This window comes from Oryctolagus cuniculus, chromosome 4, assembly GCF_964237555.1.
Source record: "Oryctolagus cuniculus chromosome 4, mOryCun1.1, whole genome shotgun sequence".
In the NCBI taxonomy this organism is placed as follows: Eukaryota; Metazoa; Chordata; class Mammalia; order Lagomorpha; family Leporidae; genus Oryctolagus; species Oryctolagus cuniculus.
Genome location: NC_091435.1, coordinates 86,035,248 through 86,051,074, shown reverse-complemented (window position 1 = coordinate 86,051,074; position 15,827 = coordinate 86,035,248). Strand labels below are relative to the sequence as shown.

Here is a 15,827-nt window from a genome sequence, read left to right as displayed (position 1 = left end):
CCAAGTATACGGGACATCTTTGTACCTCCTGCTCAATTTTACCATGAACCAAAAACTACACCAAAAAGTAAAATTTAAAACAGCAAAGGCAAGCACAGAGGAGAAGGAAAATGGTGGGGAAAAGATACCTCACAGTGAAATAATAATGAATTCAAAGCACAAAAGAAAAATAAGGTAATAGCAAACAAAGCCACTAACAAATGGAGACGTCATTCTCAAGAAATGGAAGTAATAGAGCAATTCGAAAAAGACCAAAAGCAGTATGCTGCAAATCCTCAGAAATTACAGAAGGCACACCTTGCCCACATGCTACGGACTCAATGTATACATTCCCCAAAATCCCTATAACAAAGCCCTGTCCCATCTTGGGATGCTCTTAGAGGTGGGGCTTTTGGAAGGTAATTAAGTTGAGATTCGACCCTAAGAGTAGGGCCTCCACTATGGGGTTAGCATCCCTGTAGGAGGACAAAGGCCAGCACAAGTTCTCTCTGTTCCTCATGTGAAGACACAGTGAGAAGCTGGTGATCTGCAAGCGAGCAGGAGGACCGTCCATGGGAACTGAGCACGCAGACACCTTGAGCATGGATGTCTCCAAAACCATGAGAAAGATGTTGATCAAAGAAACCAGTCTGTAATACTTATAGCAGTCCGAGCTAAGACACCACAGCACCACCACCACTACAACCACCATGAAAAACTTGAAAAACCTAACCAATCAAATAAACAGATTTTAGAAACAGAAATCTGTCCCTCATACTGGGAAGGAACTTTTAAAATGGATTTCAACTGAAAATAATTAATTGTTGAAAAGGACCAGTTATAAATCCTAGAAGAAACGTGTATATAAATATTTTTTTCAATTTATTTACCCTCAATAGATAGGATAAGTATAGATAAAATTTGCAACACAAATTTTTTTTACATCAAAACATTCTTGTTCTCCTTAAAATTCTCCTGAGTGCCTAAAGGAAAAAGTAATGGACACATAATAACTCTTCAAAAAAAACGAGTTAGTTACCTGTTTAACAAGCAGTTTCCATATGGGTTGGATTTCCACTTCAATGGTGTTGGGTCCACACACTAATCTCCTGCAGGAGATTGAATATCCGTTAGTGTCTCCCCTAAAAGCTCACTGATAGTGAGTTCAGACCTGACTAACCACCACTCACTTCTATGCTCTTTAGAGATTTTTGTGGCTTAAAATAAAAAATAATGTGTAAGTACATATTCCTAAAATACTCACATACTTTTATAATGAAAGTCAGAGCATGATGGATAAAGTTGTTTTTCTGGTATAAAAAAATTGCCTTTGTTACTACCCAAGGAATCAAAATGAAGTTATACCAATATTGTGAGTTATTTGTTGAAAAATAATCTGACTGACTGAGGCCTAGCAGGCTAAGCCTCCACCTGTGGCACTGGCATCCCATATGGGTGCTGTTTCAAGTCCTGGAGGCTTCACTTCCAGTTCAGCTTCCTGTTACCGGCCTGGGAAAACAGTGGAAGATGGCCCAAGTGTTGGGCCCCTGAACCCATGTAGGAGACCCGGAAGAAGCTTCTGGCTTGTGGCTTCTGATTGGCCCAGATCCAGCCACTGCGACCATTTGGGGAGTAAACCAGATAGAAGACCTCTCTTTGTTTCTCCCTCAATCTCTCTGTAACTCTGCTTCTCAAATAAAGAAATAAATCATGAAAAAAATCTGATTATATCTTAAGAGCACTAAAAACACATAAATGAATATTTTCTTCATATTGTCAGGTATTCTTCATTGCCCTTGATGTTGAAATCACGTTGATTTACCTTGGTATCTCCAGCACCCAGGACAGGCTCTCAGCACTGAACTGAATGAATGTATAAATGAATGACTCCAAATGAAGTGAAAAATAATATATGACCTTCATCACCTTGTAAATGTAACAGCACACTTCAAAAAGTCTGTGGAAAATAGAAGTAAGGGCCAGCGCTGTGATGTACTGGGTATAGCCAACGCCTGCAGTGCCAGCCTCCCATATGGGCACCGGTTCAAGTCCTGGCTGCTCCACTCCCAATCCAGCTCTCTGCCATGACCTGGGAAAGCAGTAGAAGGTGGCCGAAGTCCTTGGGCCCCTGCACCCGTATAGGTAACCCAGGAGAAGCTCCTGGCTCCTGGCTTCAGATCTGAGGCCATCTGGGGAGTGAACCAGCAGATGGAAGACCTCTCTCTCTCTCTATCTCTCTCTCTCTCTCTGACTCTGACTCTCTGTCACTCTGCCTTTCAAAAAATAAATAAATCTTTAAAAAAAATAGAATTAAAAGATAAGTTTTTTTGATGATCCTAAATTTCAAAATTCATACATATCTTTAAACAAAACATATTTCCATGAGCTTTTTGGAGATCTCTTGCATACATTACTCACAAGGGGTAATGCACATAAACAATACAATCAGAAGCTCTCATATCTGTGTAACATATTACAATTCACAAAGTTCTTACAAAAATTCATTTGATTCTCACAATAATCCAAAAGACAGGGTTGATAGCCTGTTTTGCCAATGGAAACAAATGCTCCGTATTCTACTTACTCTCTTTTACTTTCCAAATAGACATAGCTATAGAATAAAATATGCCTGTTTATAAATATTAGAAATACTCCCCTATTCCTCACATTTGGGAAAGGATACTCTTTCTCTTGCTTATTAGATTGTCGTGTTCTTCACTGTGTGGACCAGATTTAAATTTAATTATGTATGGTGTTTATTAAAGCTTGACAATTGATAAATAAGGACAAACATGAAGTAGCTACACGGATGGGAAATCTTCGCTGCAGAAATGGTTTCCTAGCACAATATATCTACATCTATCAACAAGAATTCTTAAATGTATCAAATCAATCATTTAAACATTTTGTGCTATTAAACCAGTGTGTTTTTAATGACTTTGAAAACTTTGTATTTCCATGTATTAAGCATTGCATCTGAAATCTTGTATAGTTATACAATTTCTATGGCCTTTTGCAATATTTTCCAAGCATAAGTGTCTTTTTGGAAGAGAGAAATTTTAAAAACAACAAATCAGGAATTCTTATATTCAGTGTGTGTAAGAATTATAGGGTTGCTAGCTAACAATGCAGAATTCCTCCATTCTCTCACCCCAATAAAAAACCTTTGCTCCTACCGAATTATCAGGACTAAAAGAAAGGAGCCCAAAACCTGTATATTAAGTACCAGATTTCTTCTTAAGAGTTGGTGTTTCTGGCTGACAGCCAAAAAGGTTAGGCAGGTAATGTCTCTAAAAAAAAATGTGAGAGGAGAGGGCATTGTGGTGTAGAGGGTAAAGCCACCTCTAGTTCATGTTCTCTGTTCCACTTCTGATCCTGCTCAGAATCCCCACTAATGCACCTGGGAAAACAGTGGAAGGTGGCCCAAATGTTTGGGTCCCTCCTGCATGGGAGACCTGGAAGATGCTTCTGCCTCCTGGCTTCAGCCTGGCCCAGCCCCTGCCTTTGTAGCCATCTGGGGAGTAAACTGTCAAATGGGACATCTCTCTCTGTCTCTGTCCCTCTCTCCTCTCTCTCTCTCTCTCTAACTCTGACTTTCAAACAAATAAATAAATATTTTTTAAAAAAAATGTGAGAAAATAGAGGTGACTGTTAAGATTCTGAGGAAGACTTGTAATGCTTCCCTTTCAGATGCACCAGCATCTGCCATTTCTAAAAGCCATTGAAGGAAGCAAGGACCATGTATCACTGTGAATTACTAAGCTGCGTAAGCATTTCCCAATCTGTACGCGTCTATAGGTACGGTCTCCTGCATGACACTAGTTTTGCCTCTCTCACTATTCAGTTTAAGTCTCCTAGACAATAATTAAATCTTTATTTTTGGATCCCTACTTCCTTGCAAAGTACCTGGCACATTACAGGTATTTAGTTAATAAATCAATGAATGCATTTTATTTATTCTGCAACTATCTTTGTAGATCCATTAATCAGGATCTCCTCTTGGTGTTGCAGACACAAAAATAAATAACACAACTAGCTGAACAAACAACCTCATCCTCCGTTCACAATATAATGCAATCACACTATTGTTTCTCTGGCTCTCTGAAGATCTGGAGTATTAAGAAGCTGATGTTTACGGAGTTATTTGAAAGTATCTGAGGAAAGAATGAAAATGATAACACAAAGAAGACTGTTCTCCAAGCCAAGGAGAAAAGATCAAGTTTTACTGAATTACTTTACTCTTTTGGTCTTTTTTAATGAGTTTGCCTAAGAGGAGAATAATTTAGACTATCTTTCTGCTGCCAATAAATGAACTGGGATTATGTCAAGTTGATGAAGCGTTATGCCAACAACGCCCTGATGATGACCCATTGGAGACTTCATTTTCTGCTGGCAGAGCTGGCTCTCGGGGGTTATTATAAATCCTACCTGACCTCTTGCTCTTCACTGGTCAGGCCCAATCCAAATGTATGATGGATGTCATAGCAGGAGTTGCTGTCTTCTAACAATCTAGGGTGTGGTCAGGACAGAAACCACATTTCAGCTCACGGCAGGGTTCTTCCCCCACGTCTTGATGTAGTGCTAAGAAGAAGTCATACTCACCCAACTTTCTGAAATTTCTTCTCCAAGTTGACCCAAACATACCTGAGTTTCTGCACTTGAATGCATCGCAGCTGCAATCACAAATGTTATAGAACAGGTGTCATTCACAAGGTAAAGCCCATCAAGAGAAGAGAATGCGGTTGAATGCCGGTTGTCACAGGTCTTACTTTCTTCAGTTTATAACTGTCATTATTCCCAGCCCAACAATGTCACGTTGAGACCTTTCATTCAGTAACATTTATTTTATTCTTTCCCTGAAAATACGCCATAGTGTCACTCTTAGAATTACTTACTTTTAATTCTGGCTTCATTACAGCTTGGTTTATGACAGAGTGGCGATCAGCCACTAGGGGTTCTTCTGGGTTCTTGCTTATAGGAAACTTCAGTGTGGATAAGTAGAGGCAGAAAACCTTCTTCCTCATATACCTTTGAAATTCATCCTGGGAAAGGCAAACAAGTTCATGAAATTCTAAATTGTTAGTCAATAAGGTGCCAGGTCAACCAACTACCTACCAAGCACTAGACCAGTGATTCTCAAAGTTTGGGACAAAACTTCATTCCAAACAAGAGAATCAGCATTATCTCAGAACTTACAAAAAGATAAATTCTTAGTCCTATCTCAGATCTACTGAATCAGAAACTTGGGGTAGGGTGTAGGGGGAGGAGAATTGATGATCCTCATATTTTGGGTCCTAACACTGTCACTAACCATGTAATAGCTAAGAGCTCAGCTCATTAGCTTGATATGACAGGAATTTCTGCTGCTGGATTGGAGAAAGTGCCCTTCATTCCTGGGTCAAAAGGAAAGACTGCACAGTGGAGAAATAGTTTGGCCATCTCCTGTCTCGGCCTAGGGAAGCTCTTTAGCTAAGGAAGATCCACTCCCTGGAAAGCTGGTCAATCACTGGCTGTTTAACAGAAGCGGTGCAAAGAGCAGGATCATGACAATTGACAAAGGTAAGCATGGTACATACGGTTGTTCTCAGCAAAACAGTGTCTGCTTCTTGCAAGGGGCACTGGAGGCAGCTGGCCCATACTCCCCACTGTGGCCTCCAGTAGAACACCAGCTGAAGGAGCCCACAGGTCAGCACAGATGTGAGGAGGCAGAGTGCTCGCCGTAGACGCTGGGTACGGTAACCAAACACCTCCTGGGGAGTAAGTCAAAGATCACTCGAGTTTTCTTTCTCCTATATCATTTTGTTTCAAGAAACACAAACTGAAGCTGGTGCTGTGGCATAGCAGGTCAACCTGTCACCTTTAGTGCCAGCATCCCATATAGGCACCTGTTCAAGTCCTGGCTGCTCCACTTCCAACCCAGCTCTCTGCTATGGCCTGGGAAAGCAGTAGAAGATGGCCCAAGTGCGTGGGCCCCTGCACCCACGTGGGAGACCCAAAGAAACTCCTGGCTCCTGGCTTTGGATCCACCCAGCTCCAGCTGCCACGACCATTTTGGGAGTGAACCAGCCCATGGAAGATCTTTCTCTCTCTGCCTCTGTCTCTCTGTTAACTCTCCCTTTCAAATAAATAAATCTTAAAGAAAAGAAAAAGAAACACAAACTCTCAGATGCAGAGATGTTAGAGAAATCTACCTTCAGCTGGTTTAATCAGGTTGACTGCTTCAGCTGATAAGATAGAAAAAGATTCTTCTTACTATACCGGCATAAGGAACTGAAACATTACACAGGAGGCACAAGGAAGAGATGGCCTTATTTGCTTCTGTGTGGTCATAGAGTCACCTCAAGGTGCTGGCATTGATGGCTAAGCTGCAGTTTACGCTGGCATTGGATGCCAGTTCAAGTCCTGGCTGCTCCACTTTCAAGCCAGCTCCCTGTCAATGCTCCTGAGAAAGCAGTGGAAGATGGCCCAAGTGCTTGGGTCCTTGCCACCCATGTGGGAGACTCATATTAGTTACAGGCTCCTGGCCTGCCCCAGACCCCTGGCCATTACAGCCATTTGGGAAGTAAAGAAGGGGATGGAAGATACCTCTCTCCCTCTCTTTCTGTCTGTGTACATGTGTGAGTGTGTCTCCCTCTCTCTCTGTAACACTGTCTTTCAGATAAACAAACCTTCTACAAAGAAAAAGAGTCATCTCAGGTCTTTACAAAATATCTCATGTTTTGGACCAGATTTTAATTAATTAATTAATTTATTTATAATATATTTAAAATGTTTTAACATCATTTTTGGAAGAAAATGATAACATTATAATGGATATGACTCACACTCTTGTTTCTAGCTTTATCCACATTCAGGCTTATTTTACAATAGCATAGAGAATGACTGCAAGTATGAATAAGTGTACAGCTTCTCAAAACAATATGATGGGGGGCCGGCGCTGTGGCCTGAAGCGCTGGCATCCCATATGGGCGCCGGTTCTAGTCCTGGCTGCTCCTCTTCTAATCCCGCTCTCTGCTGTGGCCTGGGGAAGCAGTAGAAGATGGCCCAAGTCCCTGGGCCCCTGCACCCACGTGGGAGACCTGGAGGAAGATTCTGGCTCCTGGCTTCCGATCAGCGCAGCTCTGGCCATTGCAGCCAACTGGAGAGTGAACCATCAGATGGAAGATTCTCTCTCTCTCTCTCTCTCTCTCTCTCTCTCTCTCTCTCTTCCTCTCTCTCTTCTCTCTGTGCAACTCTGACTTTCAAATAAATAAATAAATCTTTAAAAAATATGATGATATAAATTTAGAGATCATGTCTGGGCACAACATGCCTCAAAACACAGTTTATATTTATTTAACTGAAGGATAGCATGCTAAAAATTTTGTACTTTTAGTAGCATTTTGGTTAATAGTTTTCCTAAATTGAATAAAGACTTTAGATATGGTTTTAGGGAAAAAAATAGCCCTCCTCCCAAAGGAAGGTTTGTTTACTTGAAGCTGATTCCTTGTTCTTAACTTTTATAAGGAAATTTCATAACATCACTTTTTTATCTAAAAGACTGAATTGTAGTGTATTTTGAAGACCCTGAGGGATGCTGGTGATGAATGACATCTTTACTATTATCCCGGATTCTGCTTTTTTTTTTTTTTTCTGTGACTCTGGACTCCCATATCCAGATCATAAAACTACAGTGTCAAGAAAACAGGTTGTGGGGTGTACAGATTCAGCCCGGCAGTTAAGACCCCAGTGGAGATGCCTGCACCCTAGACCAGAGCACCTGGGCTCAGTACCAGCTCCATTCCCAGTTCCAGCGTCTTGCCAATTGAAGCTCTGGGAGACGGCCATAGTGGCTCAAGTAGTGGGGCCCCTGTTACCCACATGGGAGAGCTATATTGAACTCTCAAGTCTCCAGCTTTGTTCCAGCCCAGGCCCAGTAGTTGTGGGTATTTGGGGGAGTCAACCAGCAGATAGGAGCTCTCTGTCTCTGTCTGTCTCTCTTCCCTCTGTCTCTCAAATAAATTAATGAATTACATTTTACTAAGTTTTTATAGCACTTTTGATCATGCAATTATGACATTTTAGAGCATGCCGTTGTAATACAATTCTCTTGGCCTAACTCTTTGGAAGTTTTCATCTTCAAAGTAGTCATTTTCATTAGCTTTTGTCATACCTCCGTAAGAGATCAGGATTATAACATAAATATAATATAATAATAATATTATTGTTGTATATTTATATTCTAATTTTATTAATTTAATAAAATTTAATTTTAATTTAATAAAATTAACAATTTAACTATTTTAATTTCATATTTGAGCTGTTGAAAGTAAGTCTTAAATGTGGGGGACAGGTCCTGGGTAAATAGCAAAAGAGTTAAGTTTCAGTCACTGCTCTGCTCTATGTCAACCATGTGACCTTAAGTAAATCATTTCTCTGCAGCAGCCTGATTTTCCCCTCCACAAAACGAGAAGCAGTATAAGAATTCCTTCCTCTGCGCCTCAAGACTATCACCCTCCAGGGGAAACTTCCTCCTCATTCAGTGATGCCGCCACTCTTGAGATTACTTATAAAAAGCTCCAAATGTACCAAAGAAATATGCCTTCACTCTGTTTTTTAGGCATATTTTCAATTGGACCTCTTTTCCTCATGTTCCCTCTGATTCTATAAACCTGTTTTGATTGTATCAGTGAGTTACAGCTTTATTAAATTGAAATAAAATGTATATGTTACTTCACATATTATGTCATAGATATATTCTTTCCTAAGAGTCATTTATGAGGAATTATTGCTAGAGCCCAAGTATGTGCAAAATAGAAGCAAAGCAATTTGGAATTTTAGTTCAGCTTGTATGTGAAATGAGCTTATTCGTAAACAGCCTTCTCTTTGTTGTGTGTGTACGCACAGCAGTGGCACTGGTGATCATAATGCTGGTAGACTTTCAGTTCTCTTTTATACACAGTTTTTGATGGTGTTAAAAATGGCAGTCACGATGCAGGCAAGACTGCCGTGAAATCTCTACAGGTAGGGATTGCTATTAATCTTGTGAATTGAAATAATTCTTTGGGGAAATGCAATGTAACAAATTGTATCAAGAATTTGAAAGATGTTTTTACCCCTTAAATCAGTCATTTCTTACTTGGAAATACACTCTAATGAAATAATACATGAGGAGAAAGTGATGAATATAAGATGTTCAGTGCAGCATTATCTGGAATAGTAAAATCACCGAGAGAACCAAACAATAGCTAATAGGGCAGTACGCTGTGAAACATCAGAACAATGGGCTCTGGAGGAGCCATTAAAGGCAAAAATACCTGGCCAACATAGAAACCTGGGGCAGCCTATGGTAGAAGGTTAATTGAAGAAAAGTACAAAAAAAAAAAAAAAACAGAAAGAATAAACAAAAACAAATACCAATGTTATTGTTTAGCCCCATAATATGGGTAATCACATAATGTAAATGGCCTTAATACTTTTTTTTTATTTGACAGGTAGAGTTATAGACAGTGAGAGAGACTGAGAGAAAGGTCTTCTTCTGTTGGTTCACCCACCAAATGGCTGCTACAACTGGTGCTGCGCTGATCCAAAGCCAGGAGCCAGGTGCTTCTTCCTGCTCACCCATGAGGGTGAAGGGGCCCAAGAACTTGGGCCATCCTCCACTGCCCTCCCAGGCCTCAGCAGAGAGCTGGACTGGAAGAGGAGCAACCAGGACTAGAACCTGGCACCCATATGGGATGCCGGTGCCGCAGGTGGAGGATTAGCCAAGTGAGCCATGGCGCCAGCCCCACTTTAATACTTTTGAAAGCAAAGATTGGGGGCTGGCGCTGTGGTACAGTGGGTTAGAGTCCTGGCCTGAAGTTCCAGCATCCCATGTGGGTGCCAGGTCTAGTCCCGGTTGCTCCTCTTCTGATCCAGCTCTCTGCTATGGCCTGGGAAAGCAGTGGAAGTGGCCCAAGCCCTTGGGCCCCTCTGTACCCATATGGGAGACCCAAAAGAGGCTCCTGGCTCCTGGCTTTGGATCAGCACAGCTCTGGCCGTTGTGGCCATCTGGGGAGTGAACCAGCGGATGGAAGACCTCCCCCCCCCCCACCTCTGCTTCTCTGTAACTCTGCCTTTCAAATAAATAAGTAAATAAATAAATAAATATATAAAAAAGAAAGCAAAGATTGTTAGACTCGATGATGATAAAGCATATGCTGTCTGCAGCAAAAACACTTTATAAAGAAGCAAATAGATTAAGGGGGATATGCTGCACACAAACATTAAAACAGAAAGCTGCTGGGCTGGCATTGTAGCATAGCAGGTAAAGCCTCCTCCTGCCATGATGAAACCCGACATGGGCACCATTTCATGTCCCAGTTAATAGCCCAAGAAAAGCAATAGAAAGATAGCCCATGTGTCTCTTACTTGGGAGACCAGATGAAACTCCAGTCTCCCAGCTTTGGCCGCCCATTGGGGCCATCTGGGGAGTGAACCAGAGGACGGAAGATGTCTCTCTTTCCCTGTCTCTCCCTCTTTCTCTAACTCTGACTTTCAAATAAATAAATAAACCTTTAAAAAAAGAGGCAATAGCTACATTAGTATCATACAAAATATGCTTTTAACAATCAGATGGTCAACCAAATGCTGCTACAGGGATAAACTCAGCTCCCCATCCAGGGGACAGCGGCTTGAGATATCGCCCCATGTCAACAGGAAGTAGCTCTAAAGACAGATCATTGTTCCTCTACCCCTCCTGGACTTTTGGGACTAATGTAATCCCATGCAACTCCTGCTTTATAAAAAACAAAAGGGGGGAATGTTAGTAACATGGCACAGTCTTATTTATGACGAGATCTACACCCTGACGCCATCCCAGGCTCTAGCCCCCACTGCCATTGCTGAAAGCCAAGTGGCCACATGGCCCAACCACCCGTGTCAAGCTCCACCCCCATCCTAATGGGATTCACTGCCCCTGCGTCCCTACCCGCCCTCCCGCAAAGTTTTAAAAGGACCTGCTTCTGAACACCTCTCTCTCTCTCTCTCTCTCTTCCTCTCTGTCTCCTGACCTCTGTCTCTCTTACATTCTCCTTCTCCTTCTTTTTCTTCTTTGCCCCTTCCTCCGATCTGTCAGGTTTCCCCCAATAAAATCTTTCCCTTAAAAAATATACTTTTAAGTATATTTAAGGAAAGACATACAATGAGAGGAAAAAGGAGGACATTTCTACACTAAAAATGTTAATTAAACAGGAAGACATAACAATTGTAAATTTGTATGACCCTAAAAGCATAGTTTCAAATTTTAAGCAAAGTTGATAGAATTTTTATCTGTTCTTGTCATTGGAGATTTTAACACACCCCTCTCATGAAATGATGAAAAAAACAAACAAGTAGGAATATCAAAAGTTTAAATGAATCCATTGGTTAAATCAGATAACTGAAAAATACAGTAACATAGCAGGTCACCTGTAATGCCAGCATCCCATATAGATGCTTGTTCATGTCCCAGATGCTCCCAGATGCTCCACTTCCAATACAATGCCCTGATAATGCACCTGGGAAAGCAGCAAAAGATGGTCCAAGTGCATGGGTTCCTGCATCTATGTGGGAGACCTGGAAGCAGTTTCTGGCTCCTGGCTTTGGCCTGGTGCTTTCCTGGCCATAGGAGCCACTTGAGGTGTGAATCAGCAGATGAAAGGTCGATCTCTCTCTCTATCTTTGTGTGTGTGTGTGTGTGTGTGTGTCTTCCTCCCTCCCTCTCTAACTGTGGCTTTCAAATAAATAAATGAATCTTTAAAAAAAAAAAAAAGAAAATTGCTGTCAACAATTACAGAGTTCAAGTTTTTTACAAGTACACACAAAATGATTTGTCTAAATATTCTCAAACACAAAATATGATGACATTCTAATCAAAGTAGAAAGAAATTAAGAACAACTAGAGAGGCCGGCACTGTGGCATAGTGGGTAAAGCCATCGCGTGCAGTGCCAACATCCCATATATACACCGGTTCAAGTCCTGGCTGCTCCACTTCCAATCCAGCTCTCTGTTATGGCCTGGGAAATCAGTGGAAGATGGCCCAAGTCCTTGGGCCCTAGCACCCACATGGGAAACCCAGAAGAAGCTCCTGGCTCCTGGCTTCAGATTGGCACAGCTCTGGCCATTGTGGCCAATTGGGGAGTGAACCAAGGGATAGAAGAAGTCTCTCCCTCTGCTTCTCCTTCTCTCTGTGTGTAACTCTGACTTTCAAGTAAATAAATAAATCTTTAAAAAAACCAAATATTTGGCCGGCGCCGCGGCTCACTAGGCTAATCCTCCGCCTAGCGGCGCCGGCACACTGGGTTCTAGTCCCGGTCGGGGTGCCGGATTCTGTCCCGGTTGCCCCTCTTCCAGGCCAGCCCTCTGCTGTGGCCAGGGAGTGCAGTGGAGGATGGCCCAGGTGCTTGGGCCCTGCACCCCATGGGAGACCAGGAAAAGCACCTGGCTCCTGGCTCCTGCCATCGGATCAGCGCGGTGCGCCGGCCGCAGCGCGCCGGCCGCGGCGGCCATTGGAGGGTGAACCAATGGCAAAGGAAGACCTTTCTCTCTGTCTCTCTCTCTCACTGTCCACTCTGCCTGTCAAAAAAAAAAATATTTGTAAGTTAAAGAATATATTTCTAAATAACACATGTAAATTGAATGGGAAATTACAATGGACATTACCAAGTACTTTTAACTGAATAGAAATGAAAATTCAGGAGCCAAAATTTGTGGAAAATTAGAGGAAAATTTATAGCTTCAGATGTATATTCTAGAAAAAAAAAGGTTTAAAATCAATAAAGTGAGTTTCTAGTGCAAAAATTTACAGAAAGAAAATAAAATTAAACCCAACAAAAAGTCTAAGGATGAGAATTATAAAATTGAGTGCAGAAATGAATAAAATAGAATGTTAAATAAAATGAACAAAGTCAAATCGGCACTCTGAAAAGATTAAGTTGATGAACTCATAAATATATATAAGTATTTTACAGTTATTAAAGAAAATATTCAATAGAAAACTTCCCTGCAAATCAACTTTTAAGCCCACATGGCTTGTGAATTCTTCAAATATTATTTAAGGTAGAAAGAACACCACAGTTTTTCACAAGCAGAGGAAGTGGAAATGCTCCCCACTTGTTTGTGATCTGGTAAGAAAAATGCAAGAAAGGAAGATTACAGCCTAAGATGTCATGAACACAGATGGAATAATCCTAAAATATAGTGTTGAAACAAATCAATGATATATTAAATGTGTCGCTCCCCCTCTTCGTGGAGGAACGACACAGGACCCTGCGCTGTTCTCTTGTCTGCTCGGCCCTCCCCGGGTTTGCTGCTGGTTCTTCCCGGGTTGGCTACCGACCCTTCCACCTCCGTGGAAGGGCGGTTCCCCCTGCCACATTCCCCACTTCCGCGGGGGAGCGGCACACCGCCGGCCGGCTCTCTCGGGGGCTGCACAGGTGTTCCTCAGGTGTTCCCCTTAGATGTTCCTGGTGCATGCCGTCTCTCTCCTCCTTTATAGTCCTCCTCCGCCAATCCCAACTCGGCTGCCCACACGCCGAGTACGCTGCTCTCCTCCAATCAGGAGCAGGATCAGCTCCTGGAAGTCAGCACTCAAGTTGGCAAGAGGCAGCTGCGCAGAAGCTGCCCTCTCCTCTCCCAGCGCCATACTGTGGGAGAGCAGATGCATAGAATAAGTCTTAATTCCAGTAACTCAGTCCAGTCCGGGTTGCTCCCCACAAAATGGGCAACACATCATTGCAAATAGTCTTAGATTGCAAGGATTGGAAAATAAATTAATGTATTTTGCCATCTTAATATTCAGGGGAAAATCAGAAGGTCATCTTAATAGTTAAAGAAAAGGAATGATAGAATTAAAACTAATACATGATTTTAGAAATCTCAGAAAACTGGGAATAGATGGTGCATCCTTCAGCTCACATCATGGTTAATGATGAAATATTTACCATTTTCTCCCTGAAGTCACAGCAAAACAAGATCATCAATAATCACAATAAAAAGCATCGATACTGTACTGGAAGTCCTCACCAGACAATGAGGCAATGAGGCAAAAGAAGGAAATAGTGGGCAGCTGTTGGGTGCAGGAGGTAACTCGCAGCTTGGGACCCCCATATCCTATAGCAAAGTGCCTGATTGAAGTTCCAGCTCCTCTGTTGTGGGTTCAGCTTCCTGCTAATGTGCACCCTGGGAGGTAGCAAGTAATGGCTCAAGTACTTAAATCCATGCCACCCATGTAGGAGTCATGGATGAAGTTCTGTGTTCTGGCTTTGACCTGGCCCAGCACTGGTTGTTGCAGGCATTTGGGTAATGAGCCTGTGGATGGAGGATCTCTCTTTGTCTCTGCCTTTCAAACAAAGTGAAAATAAATAAAAGAATGAATTTTGGTGGAAAGTACTTTAATTACTTAAATGGAGTAGCAAACATGTGAGTACATGAAAGATCAGAGTCAACAAAGAGGTTTCCAGGAGAACTGAGAGGTTTACTGCCCCGGGAAGGCTCTGGCTGCTCCCCTGAGATGGCTGATTGGTGAGAGCTGACTTCCTTTAAAGTACAGGTGAAATCATAGCCCTGATACAGAACCTACCAAGGGCAGCCTGCGCCACGGCTCACTAGACTAATCCTCTGCTTGTGGCGCCGGCACTCCAGGTTCTAATCCAAGTTGGGGTGCTGGATTCTGTCCCGGTTGCTCCTCTTCCAGTCCAGCTCTCTGCTGTGGCCTGGGAAGGCAGTGGAGGATGGCCCAAGTGCTTGAGTCCTGCACCCCATGGGAGACCAGGAGAAGCACCTGGCTCCTGGCTTCAGCCATTTGGGGGGTGAACCAACAGAAAAAGGAAGACATTTCTCTCTGGCTCTCTCTTTCACTGTCTAACTCTGCCTGTCAAAAAAAAAAAAAAAAAAAAAAACTACCAAGGGAAGAAAATTCTGAGAGACATGGATTATGGTAGAGAAAACTTCATTATCAAAGTGTTAACAGATATCCCCCCCCCACCTAGAATGAGTCATCCCACCTAGAATGAAAGAGTCATAGATGACAGAGAAAAGGAAGGGAAGGAAACAAACGTAAATGTCAGAGAAATTCAGAAATGTGTGGTTCTTTGAGCAACAATGAATAGCAGCAATGTTTTCGCTTCTTTGATAAATGGGTCTCCTAAACCTTGGTAAAATTCTCTTATAGATTATTTCTCAGGTTTTTTTTTTTTTTAAATATCATTTCTCAGAAGCATGTGGGCTGGGAATTTGATTTGAGAATCTGATTAAGAAACCATTGTTTTATCCTGCATTCTGTACATCAAATACTCTCAATCAGGTTGTCAATATTTATGTGACTAAAGTTTGCCATAGCAGGTATTTCCATCTTGACCAGTTAATTTCACATATAACTTGATTTTTCTAAATGCTTCTTATTCTGAGGCAGGCAGAGATACCCAGATTTCTCCCAAACATTTCTACATCCCAGTAAAATCCACTAAGAAATGCAGAGTAGATGGGGGAGCTAGGAGCCATATTTGTTCCATAGAAGAAAATAAATGTAGAAAATAAAAATAATCCAGAGGTGCTGTGAATGTAAAGACAAAACGAAATAGGATCAGGGTGTCAGACTCAAACCAGTTATGCAGGGTCCCTTGTGACAATGTGAGTTTGCAATCTGTTCCTTAAGTGACCTCAGTATTTGACTTTTCTCAGTTTCCATAGCTGTACTAAGAGGAATTTTAACATAAAACTGTGAAGATTAAATGAGAAGTGTAAGGTTGAGCAAAAAGGAAGCTCAGTCAGTGTTAGCAGGTGATTTGTAACAGGAGAAAGGAGGTGCCTTTTTCAGTTTTGAGTTGCATTACACTGAGGCAAAGTTGGT

General features: G+C 42.0%; 1 protein-coding gene across 6 annotated transcripts in view; it reads right to left on the bottom strand.

Moving 5' to 3' along the window:
* ATP13A5 (ATPase 13A5) overlaps nt 1-15,827 on the bottom strand; it is a 127,071-nt gene that overhangs the window by 101,711 nt on the left and 9,533 nt on the right. For all 6 annotated transcript variants that reach the window (XM_070072357.1, XM_070072359.1, XM_070072361.1 and 3 more), the window contains exons 2-6: nt 5,556-5,729; nt 4,875-5,021; nt 4,582-4,652; nt 4,408-4,488; nt 1,019-1,088 (exon numbers count right to left, since the gene is read on the bottom strand). In XM_070072357.1, the coding sequence (XP_069928458.1) occupies nt 1,019-1,088; nt 4,408-4,488; nt 4,582-4,652; nt 4,875-5,021; nt 5,556-5,729 (543 nt within the window). The remainder of the gene's footprint in view (nt 1-1,018; nt 1,089-4,407; nt 4,489-4,581; nt 4,653-4,874; nt 5,022-5,555; nt 5,730-15,827) is intronic.